The sequence below is a fragment of the Ahaetulla prasina genome, chromosome 13, assembly GCF_028640845.1.
Source record: "Ahaetulla prasina isolate Xishuangbanna chromosome 13, ASM2864084v1, whole genome shotgun sequence".
NCBI classification, from domain to species: domain Eukaryota; kingdom Metazoa; phylum Chordata; class Lepidosauria; order Squamata; family Colubridae; genus Ahaetulla; species Ahaetulla prasina.
The window spans coordinates 10,641,788-10,656,270 of NC_080551.1; the positions used below are offsets into that span (position 1 = coordinate 10,641,788).

The 14,483-nt window shown below is 45.9% G+C and overlaps 1 protein-coding gene across 1 annotated transcript in view; it reads left to right on the forward strand.

Moving 5' to 3' along the window:
* The first annotated feature begins 8,036 nt into the window (after positions 1-8,036).
* The window catches only part of ALDH1A3 (aldehyde dehydrogenase 1 family member A3), a 61,419-nt gene continuing 54,972 nt past the window's right edge, over positions 8,037-14,483 (forward strand). The window contains exon 1 of the mRNA XM_058155913.1: positions 8,037-8,521. Within this exon, the coding sequence (XP_058011896.1) occupies positions 8,420-8,521 (102 nt within the window). The 5' untranslated portion in view covers positions 8,037-8,419. The remainder of the gene's footprint in view (positions 8,522-14,483) is intronic.

Here is a 14,483-nt window from a genome sequence, read left to right on the forward strand (position 1 = left end):
CAGAGTGTCTTTCGCATCCCTGCTGAGAAGCGAAAGCAAGAATTCCCCAGCTTCAAGCGAGAGCAAAATTTGTGTCTCCAAGAACTGAAATTAAGTGCTTAGAATCCTTCTCTTCATCCAACTATGGTGTTTTTCGGACTATAAGATGCATCGGAGTATAAGGCGCACCAAGATTTTGAAGAGGTAAACAAGGAAAAAAAAAAAGTTTTTGCCGTCCCCAGTGTCCAGGAGCACTCTGCAAACAAACCCCCTGTGCATCCCATTTTTGTGGAAAATGGGCCTGTTTTTGGGGAAAATGGGACCCACGAGGCGGGCTTTCGGGAGGCCCCAAAAATGGCTGTATTCAGTGTATAAGATGCACTGACATTTCCACCCTCTTTTAGGGGGGGAAAGTGCATCTTTTACTCCGAAAAATACGGTATATGAAATGCCCTTTGGGTCTCTGCACGATTTACTGCTCTCGGTTTGCCACCATCCAGCCAAAAGATTTGGTTCTATGCCTGTTTCAACATGGCAGGTTGTCTGAGATCTTTGTCTGGGTCAGGGGTCAGCAACCTGCGGCTCTGGAGCCGCATGTGGCTCTTTCATCCTTCTGCTGCGGCTCCCTGTCACTGCCACAATTTTGAGAGCAGCTTCCAAGTTACGGGGAGGAAAAGCACAGCAAACCAGGAAGAGACTCTATGGCAAGGGGTGGGTTTTCTGGTCAGCTTCACAATTGATAGGGCTTTCAATTAGGACAGGTAGAGGAAAAAGGATGCTGCGCTAGGAGGAGACTCTATGGTGGGGTCCGGCTTCAGAATTGAATGGGGGGCTTCCAGTTAGGATCTTTGTGGATCTTTGAGTGTTTAAGGCTGCCGACCCTCGTCTGGGTCAATTCCAGCTTCAGAATTGAATGGGGGGCTTCCAGTTAGGATCTTTGTGGCTCTTTGAGTGTTTAAGGCTGCCGACCCTCATCTGGGTCAATGCTTACATGGGACCTGGAACGAGGGGGAGGGTCTCTTCCTTTCATTTGTGGAAATCTCAGAGGGAGAGTGACTTTCAGCACTGAGGAGGAGCTTTCTGTCCAAGACTCCAGAAAGCAGGATGTGGCTTTTCTCCACCATTCCCCTGTTCTTCTTCTTTTTTTTTTTAATTTGAATTTATATCCTGCCCTTTTCCGAAGACTCAGGGCGGCTTACATTGTGTTAAGCAATAGTCTTCATCCATTTGTATATTATATACAAAGTCAACTTTTATTGCCCCCAACAATCTGGGTCCTCATTTTACCTACCTTATAAAGGATGGAAGGCTGAGTCATCCTTGGGCCTGGTGGGACTTGAACTTGCAGTAATTGCAAGCAGCTGTGTTAATAACAGACTGCATTAGTCTGTAGAGCCACCAGAGGCCCTTGTTTTCTTCTGATCACTCTGGCGAAAGTCAGTTCTGCCTCAGTTAAAATGTGTTACCGACATCCAGCCCAGGGGTGGTTTCTACTCAGTGGTGAAATCCAAATTCTTTTACTACCGGTTCTGTGGATGTGGCTTGGTGGGCGTGGTGTGGCTTGGTGGGCGTGGCTTGGTGGGTGTGGCAGGGGAAAGATTACTGCAAAATCTCCATTCCCACCCCACTCTTGGGGGAGGGATATTGCAAAGTCTCCATTCCCAGCCAGGGGTGGTATTTGCCGGTTCTCCGAACTAAACAAATTTTCTGCTACTGGTTCTCCAGAACCTGCCAGGACATGCTGGATTTCACCCCCGGTTCTACTTACTGTTATGTATTCAGGTTTGTACCTTTAAATATTTGAGCGGGAAATCAGCACGTTGCTGATTGGACGAAGCCTCCAGTAGAACTGTATAAAAGGAGAGGTTTTTCTCCCAGCCAGTTGCTGGGTTCACCCTATATTAAAGAGCTGTTGTCACTACCCTGGTCTCCAGCCTCGTTACTTCCCGAACTTAACATTGGCGACGAAGGTGGGATTTCGAGGCTAAGGAGAACCAGAACCGAGCTGAAGCACGATAGACCCGAACCCAGCAAACTCAGGGCAGAAAAGCGGAGATGGCCAGTTACACTCCGCCCGCACCATTTGACCCGGCTAAGGAGAAATGGGGAACGTATATGACCCGTTTCGAAAGCTTTCTAGAAGCCAACGAACTGCAAGGAGTTCCAGATAACCGAAAAAGGGCTTATTTCTTAAGCCACTGTGGTCCGGAGGTCATTGATATCGCGGAAGCCCTGGCAGAGCCAACGCCGTTGCAGTCGGTGTCATGGCCAACTCTACAGACTTTACTAAAAAACCACTTCGCACCAACGCCGTCCAAATACGTGCGGCGGTTTGAATTCGGAGAGCGAAGGCAGATGGAGGGCGAAACCATCGGTGACTACATGGCCGCCCTAAGAAAAGCGTCCAAGGACTGCGGATACGCGACCTGGGCAGTGCTCCTCGAGCAACTCATCCGTGGCGTCAAAGACATCCGTTTGCGGCGACGGCTGCTGGCAAAGAGCAACCTAACGCTGGCCACCGCTCTGGACGAAGCCAGAGCACATGAAATGTCCACCCAAGCGGCGGAGACACTGCAGAAGCCTGGCCCACCAAAGGCGGCGCGCACAGCGGTGCACCAGGAGGAGGTTCAGACCGAATCCGACGGTGAAGATGAGGAAGGGGTCTGCCGAACCGAGAAACGCGACAAAGGGGACAGAGATGAATGCGGGAGCTGCGGTGGTCAACACCAGCGGCAACGCTGCAAGTTTAAGGACGCGACCTGCCGGCGGTGTGGGAAGAAAGGGCACCTAGCTCAAGTTTGTCGAGCGGCCCAACCTTCCCGCCGAAAATTCAAATCGCCAATCAGAGCGCTGAATCGGCAAGGCGACCGCGATTGGCTCAAACAAAAAGGCGCGGATTCCAACCAAACAACTGTGGTCATAGGTCACAACCAAAGTGGAGAAGAAGATCTTCACCAAGCCAAAAATAGAGGGTGTACGGTGCCGGCTTGAAGTAGACACGGGATCAGCGATCACCATCATGTCCTGGGACACTTTGGCGAAGTCACTGCCGTCTGTCGTGAAGCGCCACCTGCAAGCACAACGGCTACGAGTCCACGACTACCAGGGAATCGCATCCCTGTTCGAGGGACCACCTCCGTCCGAGTCGAGTACGGTCCACAAGAAGACCCTGCCCATCACGATCGTCGAAGGAACTCTGCCCAGTCTGTTGGGACTTGACTGGTTTCGTGCCCTGGGCATGGGAGTGACTGGCATCTACAGGAGTGACTGTAACCTGAAAGACATTCTCTTTAACGAGTTCAAGATGTCTTCAAGGACTGCCTGGGCAAGTACAAGGGGACCCCTATTTCCTTCAACTTAGACCCCAGGTAGCCCCATTAGGCTTAAGGCGAGGAGAGTCCTTTGCCCTAAAACCAAAAATCGATAAGGAGCTGGACAAGCTCATAAATCAGGGATTTTGGTGCCAGTCGATCACGCAAAGTGGGAGACGCCAATCGTCACCCCAATAAAGCCGGACGGTCAATTAGAATTTGCGCTGACTACAAGGCGACGCTTAACAAAGCCTTACAGAAAAGCGCTTACCGGTTCCGTGGTGCAACACTTATTGCACTCTTGGGGCAAGGGCAAGTCTTTGCAAAGTTAGACTTGGCCCAAGCCTACCAACAACTGCCCGTAGACGCCCGCACAGCCGAAGCCCAAACGATTGTAACGCACAGGGGGGCCTTCAAGTGCACCCGATTGCAATTTGGGGTTAGTGTGGCACCAGGGCTGTTCCAAAACCTAATGGAACGACTACTGCAGGGGCTCCCAGGGGTAGTTCCCTACTTCGATGATGTCCTAATTTCAGGGGAAAACATGGAGGAATTGGGGGAGCGGTTAAGAAAGGTTTTGGGCATTTTCCGGACAGCCGGATTAAAAGTCAAGGCAAACAAATGCCAGATAGGGGTCGAATCCGTCGATTTCTTGGGCTACCGGATAGACAAGAAAGGAATTCACCCCACTGAGAGCAAGGTTAAGGCAATTAGGAAGGCTCCAGCGCCCAAAAACAAAGCAGAGCTGCAGGCATTCCTGGGATTGGTGAATTTTTACGCGGTCTTTTTAAAGAACAAAGCAACCGTTGCGGAACCGCTGCATAGGCTCTTAGGAAAAAATACTGTTTGGTCTTGGGGAAAGTCGGAAAATAGGGCTTTTGAAGCAGTAAAGAACCTGCTCTCAAGTGATAGCCTGCTCATCCAATATCACAACTCATTACCCCTAGTGTTGGTTTGCGATGCCTCCCCTTATGGGGTGGGGCTGTACTCAGCCATAGACTTCAAACGGCACAGAAGCCCCTATAGCGTTTTACTCTAGAACGATGTCCTCCCCAGAAAGAAACTACAGCCAGCTAGATAAAGAAGCACTAGCCATTGTGTCAGGGGTTAAAAAATTCCACGAATATGTCTTTGGGCGGAATTTTGAAATCGTGACTGACCACAGACCGCTACTAGGGATACTGGCTGGCGATCACCAACGCCTGTGGCACTTTCGCCACGACTGACCCGATGGACTATATTCTTAGCCGCTTATTCGTACAAGCTGCAGCATCGACCAGGAAAGAAGTGGGGCATGCGGACGCTTAAGCCGATGCCCACTACCAGGGGCGATCAAGACCCCACTCCGGGACGCCCATCCTACTTATTGACTCTTGACTCTGGCCCAGTCACATCTAAGGAAGTGGCTCGGGCATCATACCGACATTGTGTTAAGGACTGTACCGGTTGGGTACAGAGAGGGTGGCCCGCTGCGGGCGAACGGTTCAAAGAATTTGTTAAAAAATGAGATGAGCTCTCGGCTCAAGGGGGTTGCCTGTTATGGGGTGATCGTGTAATAATTCCTGATAAATTAAGGGGAAAGGTATTGGACCTCCTCCACGAGGGTCACCCAGGGATCGTAAGGATGAAGGAGTTAGCTAGAAGCTATGTGTGGTGGCCACTCATGGACGCAGAGATTGCTGAGAGGGTAGGGAAATGCCAGGCTTGCCAAGAGTCCAGACCTCTACCCCCAACGGCCCCAGTCAGGGAATGGGAAAAGCCCCAAGGGCCCTGGTCAAGAATCCACATTGATTTTGCTGGCCCTTTCCACGGCCAAACGTTCCTAGTGGTTGTTGATGCATTCTCTAAATGGTTGGAGATCATACTCATGAAATCCACTACGGCCGAAGCAGTAATCGCAGCCCTGCGCCACCTATTCGCAACTCACGGGTTGCCGGACACTCTGGTGTCCGACAATGGGCGCCAATTCACGGCAGCCCCGGTTGAAGGATACCCGGCAGAGGAGGGCATCCGACATGCCCTCCCTGCGCCTTTCCACCCTGCGCCGAATGGCCTTGCAGAGCGTTCCGTCCGGAGCGCTAAGGAGGCATTGTCCAGGCTCAAGCCAGGTGACTGGCAAACAAAGATAGACTTTTTCCTAGCCGTCCAGCACAGAACCCCAAGCACGGCCACCGGGAAAAGCCCAGCCGAATTACTAATGGGACGGAAACTCCGGTGCCCACTTGACCGTTTGAATCCCCATTACACACCAGAGGGTTACAAGGGGGAACTAGAAAAGACAAGGGAAATGAGCATAGGCGACGGGTGTGGGCCGAAACTATGGGGACGGCCCTAGTTGGTTTGCAGGACAAATAATAAAGATAACCGCCCAAAATCGCACGTGGTAGAGCTACCAGACAACCGAGTGTGGGCGCCACATAGATCAAATAAGGAAACGAATAACTGATCAAACCGAACCAAATGAAACAGATCATGACCAATACCAATTTGAATTCACAGCTGACAATGACCCCGGGGAGGCGCAAGACTTAGCTGAGGTCCCAGAGTTCCAGCGACGCCATCAGGTTCCCGAGGGAAACAGCAGGGACAATTTCCAAAATAATCCAAGGCCGGATGGCCAAGAAAAAGAGTCGGCCAATAATCCGGAGCCCGTTGGCACAGAGAAAGAGCTGGGAGGAGAAAACAGCCCCTCCGACCAGCTCAAAACACCACCCAGAACTGAACCGCGCAGGTCAGAAAGAACTAGGAGACGCCCAGGTTATTTGCGTGACTACGAAAATAACATGTAAATGACTCTGTAAACCACTTAGAGGGGACTGTAAAGCACTGTGAAGCGGTATGTAAGTCTAAGTGCTATGGCTAGTACTATTTTTGTGGCTGCCATAGTGACAGCTCTTATCCACAAACTTGGGCCAGCAATGAATTAATCAATCAAAATCAAGTCACTAGCAATGCAAAACTGCTCAAAATGTGATGGGAGGTGCTTGACTATGCCAGCAGATTCCTTGAGTTTAACAAGGAGCACCTTTCAGAAGTCAGGAATGAAAGATAAAGGTTCCCCTCGCACATATGTGCTACTTATTCCCGACTCTAGGGGGCGGTGTTCATCTCCGTTTCAAAGCCGAAGAGCCAGCGCTGTCTGAAGACTTCTCCGTGGTCATGTGGCCGGCATGACTCAACGCCAAAGGCGCACGGAATGCTGTTACCTTCCCACCAAAGGTGGTCCCTATTTTTCCACTCACATTTTTTACATGCTTTCGAACTGCTAGGTTGGCAGAAGCTGGGACAAGTAATGGGAGCTCCCCCCGTTATGCGGCACTAGGGATTCGAACCGCTGAACTACTGACCTTTCAATCGACAAGCTCAGCATCTTAACCACTGAGCCACCACATCCCTTTTACCAGGAATGAAAAGGGCTCCCCAAAACTGGGCCAATGCAATTCTCTGGCTTGCACAGGCATTTGACAGTGTCCTCAAGAGAAGGGGAAATACAGTAGGCTGGGTAAACCATGGTTAATAAGCCTCACTGGCTAGCTAGACTGACATAATATGCCCCCACTCTCAATCCTTACACAATGTAAGGATTGAGAGTAACAGTGTAAGCCGCCCTTCAGAGAAGGGCGGGATATAAATGTAAATAAAAAAAAAATCCAACACACACTGTACGGCTGGCTTACTCGAGTGAGCAAAATCAGCCATCTAGTCCCCATTTAAAACACAACCTTTGACCAAATAGGAATTTCTAACTCCCCAGCTGATCCCCCTAAAGCAGGGATCTGCAACCTTAAACTCTCAAAGGGCCATTTGGACCCGTTTCCCACAGAAAAGAAAAGACCAGGAGCCACAAAACCCTTCCCGTGCCTGACTTATTTCTTGAGCGGGCACAAAACAAGCCTATGTAGTTGAATTAAACGTTCTGTTTTCTTCGGAAACTTTTCTTGGGATTTATCCACGGTTGGCCTACTGGCTCAATAAATTGCGAGCCGATTTGAGTAACAAGGAGCTGCAGCAGAGGGGTGAAAGAGCCACATGCGGCTCCAGAGCCGCAGGTTGCTGACCCCTGCCCTAAACCAAGGGTGTCCAACTTTAAGACTTGGGGACTTCAGCTCCCAGAATTCCCCAGCCAGCCGGGCTGCATTAGAATTCTAAAGAGTTGGCGTCTACAAGTCTTAAAAGTTGCCAGGGTTGGACACTGGTGCTCTAGAGCCGAGGAGGCAGGAAGGCGAAAGCTGAGAGCCCGAACACAATGTGCACAACACAGAGGATGTCCAACATCCAGCGCTCCTTCCTCTATCCATCAGCCCTTGGCAGAAAATAGTTATGCAGTGATGTTCTCTCCGTATGTTTATGTTCCAGGAGAACACTGGACCGTCCAAGGGCCGTTTTTGATTAGGAGTGTTAATCTGATGTGAGCTCATTCCTTCTCGCGAGGAGTCCGCCTGTAGCTAGCCCCTCTTCTCTTCCCACCCGGAGACTCGAACGCCGCGTTGTAACGCAGCTGATCTCCTCCGAGGTTTCGCTCTCTCCTGGTTTTTTTTCGTTGGACGTCTGCGCTTTGCAGGCTCCCCCCCCCCACCCCCAATTCCAACACACACCCGTTGCAACGGAGAGGAAGAAGCGTGGGGGGGGGGGAGAGGGAAACCTTAACTCTTTCCCATCCCTTCTTGGCCACCCCCAAGCCAGCTTTTGGCACAATCACCCGCATTGTTTGGGGAAGGGGAAGGAAGTGGAAGGGATGGTGGGGGGGGAGAGAGAGTACAGGGAACCGCAGCTGGGATCAACTGGACAGCTGCTCCGCTTGGAGTCACCGAGGGACCCGCCTGGCCATGCCTGCGTGCGCGCTTGCTCTCGCCTCTTCCGACAGCCGCCCGGAGCAGGAACAGGCGCTGGCTCGCCATCCTCCGCTCACCTGCAGCTGGTCCAGCGCGGCCCGGACTCGAGTGGGCGTGGATAGCAGCTGGCCAAGCCTCTAGCCCGGCCCCCGCTTTCTCTCCCCCCCCTCCGCACCTCCACCAGCCCCGGAGCGAAGCGCTCTTAAAGGCAGAGCGCGGCGGGGCGGCTTGGGTTTCTCTTGCTCGGCGGCGCGTCTTGCGGGGCGGAGCAGCATCTCGGACCGGCTCGTGTGCGGGATGGCAGCGCTTAACGGAGCCCTGGAGAACGGGCAGACGGAGAAGGCGGCTTCTGGGCCCCTCCCTCATCCCATAAGGAACTTGGAGGTCCAGTTCACCAAGGTAGGTAGGTGGGTTGGGTGCAGGAGGGGGGATGAGACGCGAGTCGTTGGGTTCTTCACACGACTCGCTCCACCTGAGCGGTCGCATCTGGGTTAACTTAACCGGCTTGAATGGGGGAAGCCTGGAGTCTCGCCCACGATACTTCCACGAGTGGGGCGAATACAGGGAATAAATTAACTCAGGAATCAGATGAAGCGTGCTGTGTGACTGCGCACGTGTGGAGTCCCCCCCCCTTTTAGAGTTGTGTTGCTTAACTATTAAACTTTTTTAAAAAACGGAGAGTTTTGGAACTAGTTCTAGTTCTTATTAACTACCTAGTTAATTAATTAAATTAGTTCTTTTTAACTTATTATTAACTAAACTAGTTCTTATTAACTAACTAGTTCGCTAATAAACACTTTCTAAGCGTTTGGAAAGCCAGTTTGGTTAAGGCCCCACGCTATAAAACAGGAGAACCCTGAGTTCTAGTGCTGCCCATAGGCAGAAAAGCCAGCTGGGTGACTTTGGGCTAGGCACTCTTTCTATGGCCAACCCCACCCCGCAGGGTTGTTGTTGTTGTAGGGAAAATAAGAGGAGGAAGGAGGATTAGGTATATGTGTTTCCTCGGGCTAGTTACAAAGTAATAAAGGTGGGATTTAAAAAAAAATCTAATAAATTTAAAAAAAATTTTTTTAAATTTTAATTTAATTAAAATTAAAAGTTCTAAAGGGAAAGTGGGAGAGGGAATGGATTCATTTGTTCCAGCTGCCTTTTGGGGAAGGTGAAGGAAGGGCAATTATCCCCAAGGCATCACAAATAGCTAAGCCCTACCTAATTTTTATTCAAGGCAAAGAAACTCATTGGTTAATAGAGAATGTCAGAAGTCATGGGTGGGGGGGGGAAGGATTTCCTCTCATTTATTCCTCTGAGGATGCAAAAGAGGGGGTGGGCAAGTCGAGGTTCCCAAACATATTATATAAAAAAGGCTTATGTAGGGCTTTTAAAGATTTAATTTCATACCCATAGAAATAAGTCACTTCCGGACACGAAACTAAGCTAAACATTTTACTATGAAGTTACTTTTTTATATAATATGTTTGGGAGCCTTCTTTTTTTTTTTTTGGTTCCACCGCTGCATCCTGAGTGGAGTTAAAGGAAGGGAAACCCCAGCGTTTTCTGCAAAAGAAATAAAATAGGGTTGCAATATCATAGAAGCTTCAGTTTTAAAGTGGAGTTAATTCTTGACTTTTGGGGGGTTTTGGGCAGTGGCAAAAGAGGCTTCCTGGATTATTATTATTATTTGAATCCCTGAAGTCACTAAGGAAAGTGACATCTTAAAGCAGCCTCTATAGGGTAAGGATTTCCCAGGGGGGTCTTCCTTAAACACCTGCCCACTGAGCTTTGCAGGTTCCCTTTTATATTATTTTCCAGGAAGATGAATGACATCCAGGTTTCGCTGTTCTTTTACAATCCTCCTATACGGCATCAAAGATTTTTGTTTCTTAAATTCATTTTCCACTTATCTCGCTGTGGCGCTACTCTGGGTGGCTTGCAGTAATTTTTTTTTTTCAAAAAGGAAGAAAAATATAACAGGTGTGTAAACCGAAATAGAATAATAAGAGAGCAAACGATGACGAAGAAGCGCAATGAGAAATAAGGACATCAATATGTTAACCCAAAAAGATGGGAGGGAAGAAGAGGAGGGAGAATAGGTAGAGTCCAACCATCAATCCAGCAGCCACCTCCAGAGGTTGGAAGTTCTCCATATTTAGGCTCCAGGCCAACCAGAAGTGCCAGGTCTTTGGGGTCTTGTGAAAGGATGATGGGAGGGCTTGCTTTTTTTTTTCTTTGCACACTTCCAGAACACGCAAAATGTCGCATTTGTGGACCCAGGTAGCTTTTGCACGTTAAGAAGCTGTGAAAGCGACGAGCATTTTTTTGAGAGACTTCCAGTTCTCCATGATGTAGCAGTGCTGGGGCTGAGCTTAAAACGACTTGTTTCACACACCTGCAAAGAACCACTCTAAACACATTTCAATTGGGGGAAGAGGGGGTTCCCCAGAATTACAGAGATATGACCTGACTTGGATAGCCCAAGTCTTTTTTTTAAAAAAAAATTCTTTAATGACAATAGAAATATTCGTGATCAGGCTCTAGTAATCTACGCATGTGAGAAAAAGTGAAAAAGGATCAGAAAACTCATAGCACTTGTTAGCGACAAATGAGAACTCATTGGAGGGCATGCGGATTGCAATTATTCTTTAATTATTAAAATTATTCTTTAATATTTTGGACAATGCATCCTGAAGACTGTTGCATTAGGGGGAAATGGCTTATTCCTATCATACAAACGAAGGAGAATATACGTGTCCCAGGATAATGTTGCAGGATCCAATCTGACTCGGTCACCGGGACCAGAGATTTAATATTCTGAGCTTTCAAACTTGTGCTGGAGCCCTGGGGGAATTTCTCTCTCACCCAGTGGTGGGATTCATGTAATTTAACAACCTGTTCTCTGCCCTAATGATTTCTTCCGACAACCAGTTTGCCAAACTGCTCAGAAAGTTAACAACCGGTTCTCCCGAAGTGGTGTAAACTGGCTGAATCCCACCACTGCTCTCACCCAATATTCCTATTCCATACTTTGAGAATGACTGGATTGCGCTGCTTTTATCATCTGTGCAGTGTGGTCCCGTGCTTTCTTTCTTTCTTTCTTTTTTTTAAGTTCAACTAGCCTGTGATGGATGCTTACAGTTCCTGAGATATGCCGCCATCTTGGCTGTTTTAACAAAACAACGCATTTGGTCAAAGGATTTTAGATTTGTTTTCTCTCCTCTTCTAAAATTTGGACCATTTTAAAAAGTGGATTAGTTGGAAGGGCTCCACTTCAATCTTTCTAATTTCATTTTTTTTCGTTTCCTTCGTGGGGATGGAAGAAGGTAGGAAGTCGGGGATGCATTTGAAATCCAACTCTAATATTTAAAAGATGAGGTCCGTTCTTCTTCCCTCTCTTCGAGAAATGATCTGAAGTAAGAAAATAGAAACCTGAAAATGAAGCTTGACTAATTATGAACGGATTAATCATATTTACATGATGGCTCATCTCATAAGATGTTGTTTTTATGTTCACTACCCAGAGTTTCAACTGGAAGGTTGCAAAATCAATGGATAAGCAGAGAAACTAGCAAAGTAAAAGTGTGCAAGGAAAAAATTAAAAGTTCAGTTAGTGGCTCAATTGGAATATAACATATAAATAACGTTTGTATAATGAATTTTCTCTCTATTTGGTGTGGCAGATTCTAGCACTCCTCCTTTCTTTTTAAAATGTGCTTAAAGCTTTTTTAGGATTGGCAGTGAAATCTGATTGGTTTATTTGTACTGTTTTAGGCCACCTGACTACCAATTACTCTGGGCAGCTTACAAATATTTTTTTTAAAAAAAAGACAAATATGATACAACACAAACAATATAAACCAAAACCTCAATTATCGAATGTGTTGTATGCATGTTTGCATCTATTTGGAAATGATAAAAATACATCAAAAGATGGAATTCTTAAACGTTTGCATGCATCTTTTAACTATAGGATTTCCTTTAACTATTATGTCAAGAAAGCTGCGATATAAAAAGCTTCTTTGGTTTTAGAGCTCCTTAGTGTAGGTGTCTGTTCTTTACTACAAAGATGCCAATATAACAAAATAAGTGTTGTGAAGTCATAATACTATATCCTTTTGTTATTTGCAGCGTGGTGGTTTTCATTTGGTCACGTCACTGCTTTAGACCCCATGGATGTACATTTATAATTATACAGAAATGTAGAATATGGAGTTTTGTAACAAAACCCGTTTATCCATAATTGTACACTTTCCACCAGCGGAGTAATGGTAAACGTCTCACCCACTGACTGGATGCATTTCTGTCTTGCAGGCTTGGGAAGAGATGGCGATGTTAATAAATGTTCATAACCTTATTCACTCACATTTTAGTTCAACATTGTTTGTTGCAGTTGCAGAGAGATTCTTAGCGTGAGAGAGAGAAGCGGGTTTTTCTCAGACTAAAATTTCCCTGCCACATTCCAAAATAGAAGGAAAAAGTCATTTTAAGATTAACTTTTATCAGATTTGGCTAGCTCCAGGGCTGTCGTTATGTGATTTCCAGTTCCTGAATTGTTTTTGTTAAGATGGCTCGATTAAGGATGCTTAGCATAATAACGTTAACATTTCACTGGAGTTTGTGATTCTCACTTTGGCATCTGGAAAAACCCATGTGTTCAGTTTTACTAGAATCTTTAAAAGGCTATTTATTTTGAAGTGGTTTTGAACTGTTCTATATTTTAGAAATTGTAAGCCTTCCAGAGTTGGCTGAGATGGCTGGCTGCGGAAATTGAATGAATGAACGAATGAATAAAATATACAGTAGTAATTGAAAATAAGGCGCATATAGCGTCTCTCCTTACACACACAAACAAATGCACACATGCTGTACATACATGCACCCAAACACATAGACATGCACATTGTTTATTAATCTGGTAATAACAAGGAAAGAAACTTATTTGATCCAAAGGGAGAATGTGGTTTTATATCCCTGCACAGCAGCACTGAAATCCATCGGAAACAGGTGATTAATTCATCATCCCTATTTTACACAGTTTAACACAGCAAATTGTATTATCACTCTCTTGCATTTTGGTATTTAAAGACTATGGGCCTCACAGTTTATGGATTGATACTATATTATAGTTAGGCCATACTGTATTTTGTTTGGGTGCAATTGACAGATTAGATGCACAAATTGTTATTTTAATATGGGTTTTATTTGTTACTTTAGTCTAGAATCTTTTAAGTAGATATTCCTTAAGCGTTTTTAACTTGCTCTGGTCTTTGACTGTAATAAACATTGAGTTGACCTGACTATCCCTGCCTAACTAAATGAACTTACGTAGTTAGAATGAATTAGAACTATTCTTAATTGGAACTAGAAAAATAGGAAGAAAGAGTATTATGCATCTTCTTGGCCTTGACTTGTATAAGAACAAAAGCTGAGATAAGACTCAAATAAACCTTGACTCATGGCAAACAGAAACTGGTTTATGAATGGGAATGACTACAGAGTAGGAAACCAATGTGACTAATCCCTTCTTAAACATCATAGAGAAAATTTCTATGAGTTAAGATTTAAAATTAACTTGATGGCACATAATCAATTAAAAGTGTTTTGGAGCAATTTGGAGATATAGCTCCGGATGGTTTCAAGTCAGAATCTGTTTTACATTTACATATATTTAAGCTGATGTGAGGTCAAAAGCAAATATTTAAGCAATTCTTTTTAATTTTCTTTAATGACAAGTCTCTGCAAGATATGGACACCATGCATGGTGGATATCGTCCCGTCAAATGTAATTGTTTTTGTATTTAAACAAGGATAACATTGGCATTCTGCCTATAAAAATCTAAGCAAATTCTAGCAATGCTAAGCACATTCTCTGGTTTAAATGTCTGAAAAATTTCCAGATCTTCTTTAAAAGGGAAAAAAAGTTGCTAATTGGTGATGTTCTTCTTAATATAAGCTTTCTAATTTACTTTCCGTGCACTTAAACTGTTTTAATCATTACTGATAGTTGTCTGGACTCTAATAGGAGCAAGCTCTTCTAGAAAAGTAGACAGATTTTTGCAAGAAACACAATTTTTTTCCTGTCCCTATTTTTGAATGTAATGGGGAATCATGCTTTCCAAGGGCCCTATATGCTGTGCTAAAATGAAAGAAAGTTCTTTGAACTTGATGCCACTAAAGGCTCATACAAAGCTATATATAAATCAATTTGCATAAATTCCTGATTAACCTCACCATATTGTTTATTTTCAAACTGATCAGAATAAGTAATTTTTTTTCTTTTCTTTTACCATTTGCAGTTCTGCAGGTATGCTGCTGAATTTTGAAATGATCTAGTGAATTTCTTTTCTTTGGGATGGCAGTCTGCTTA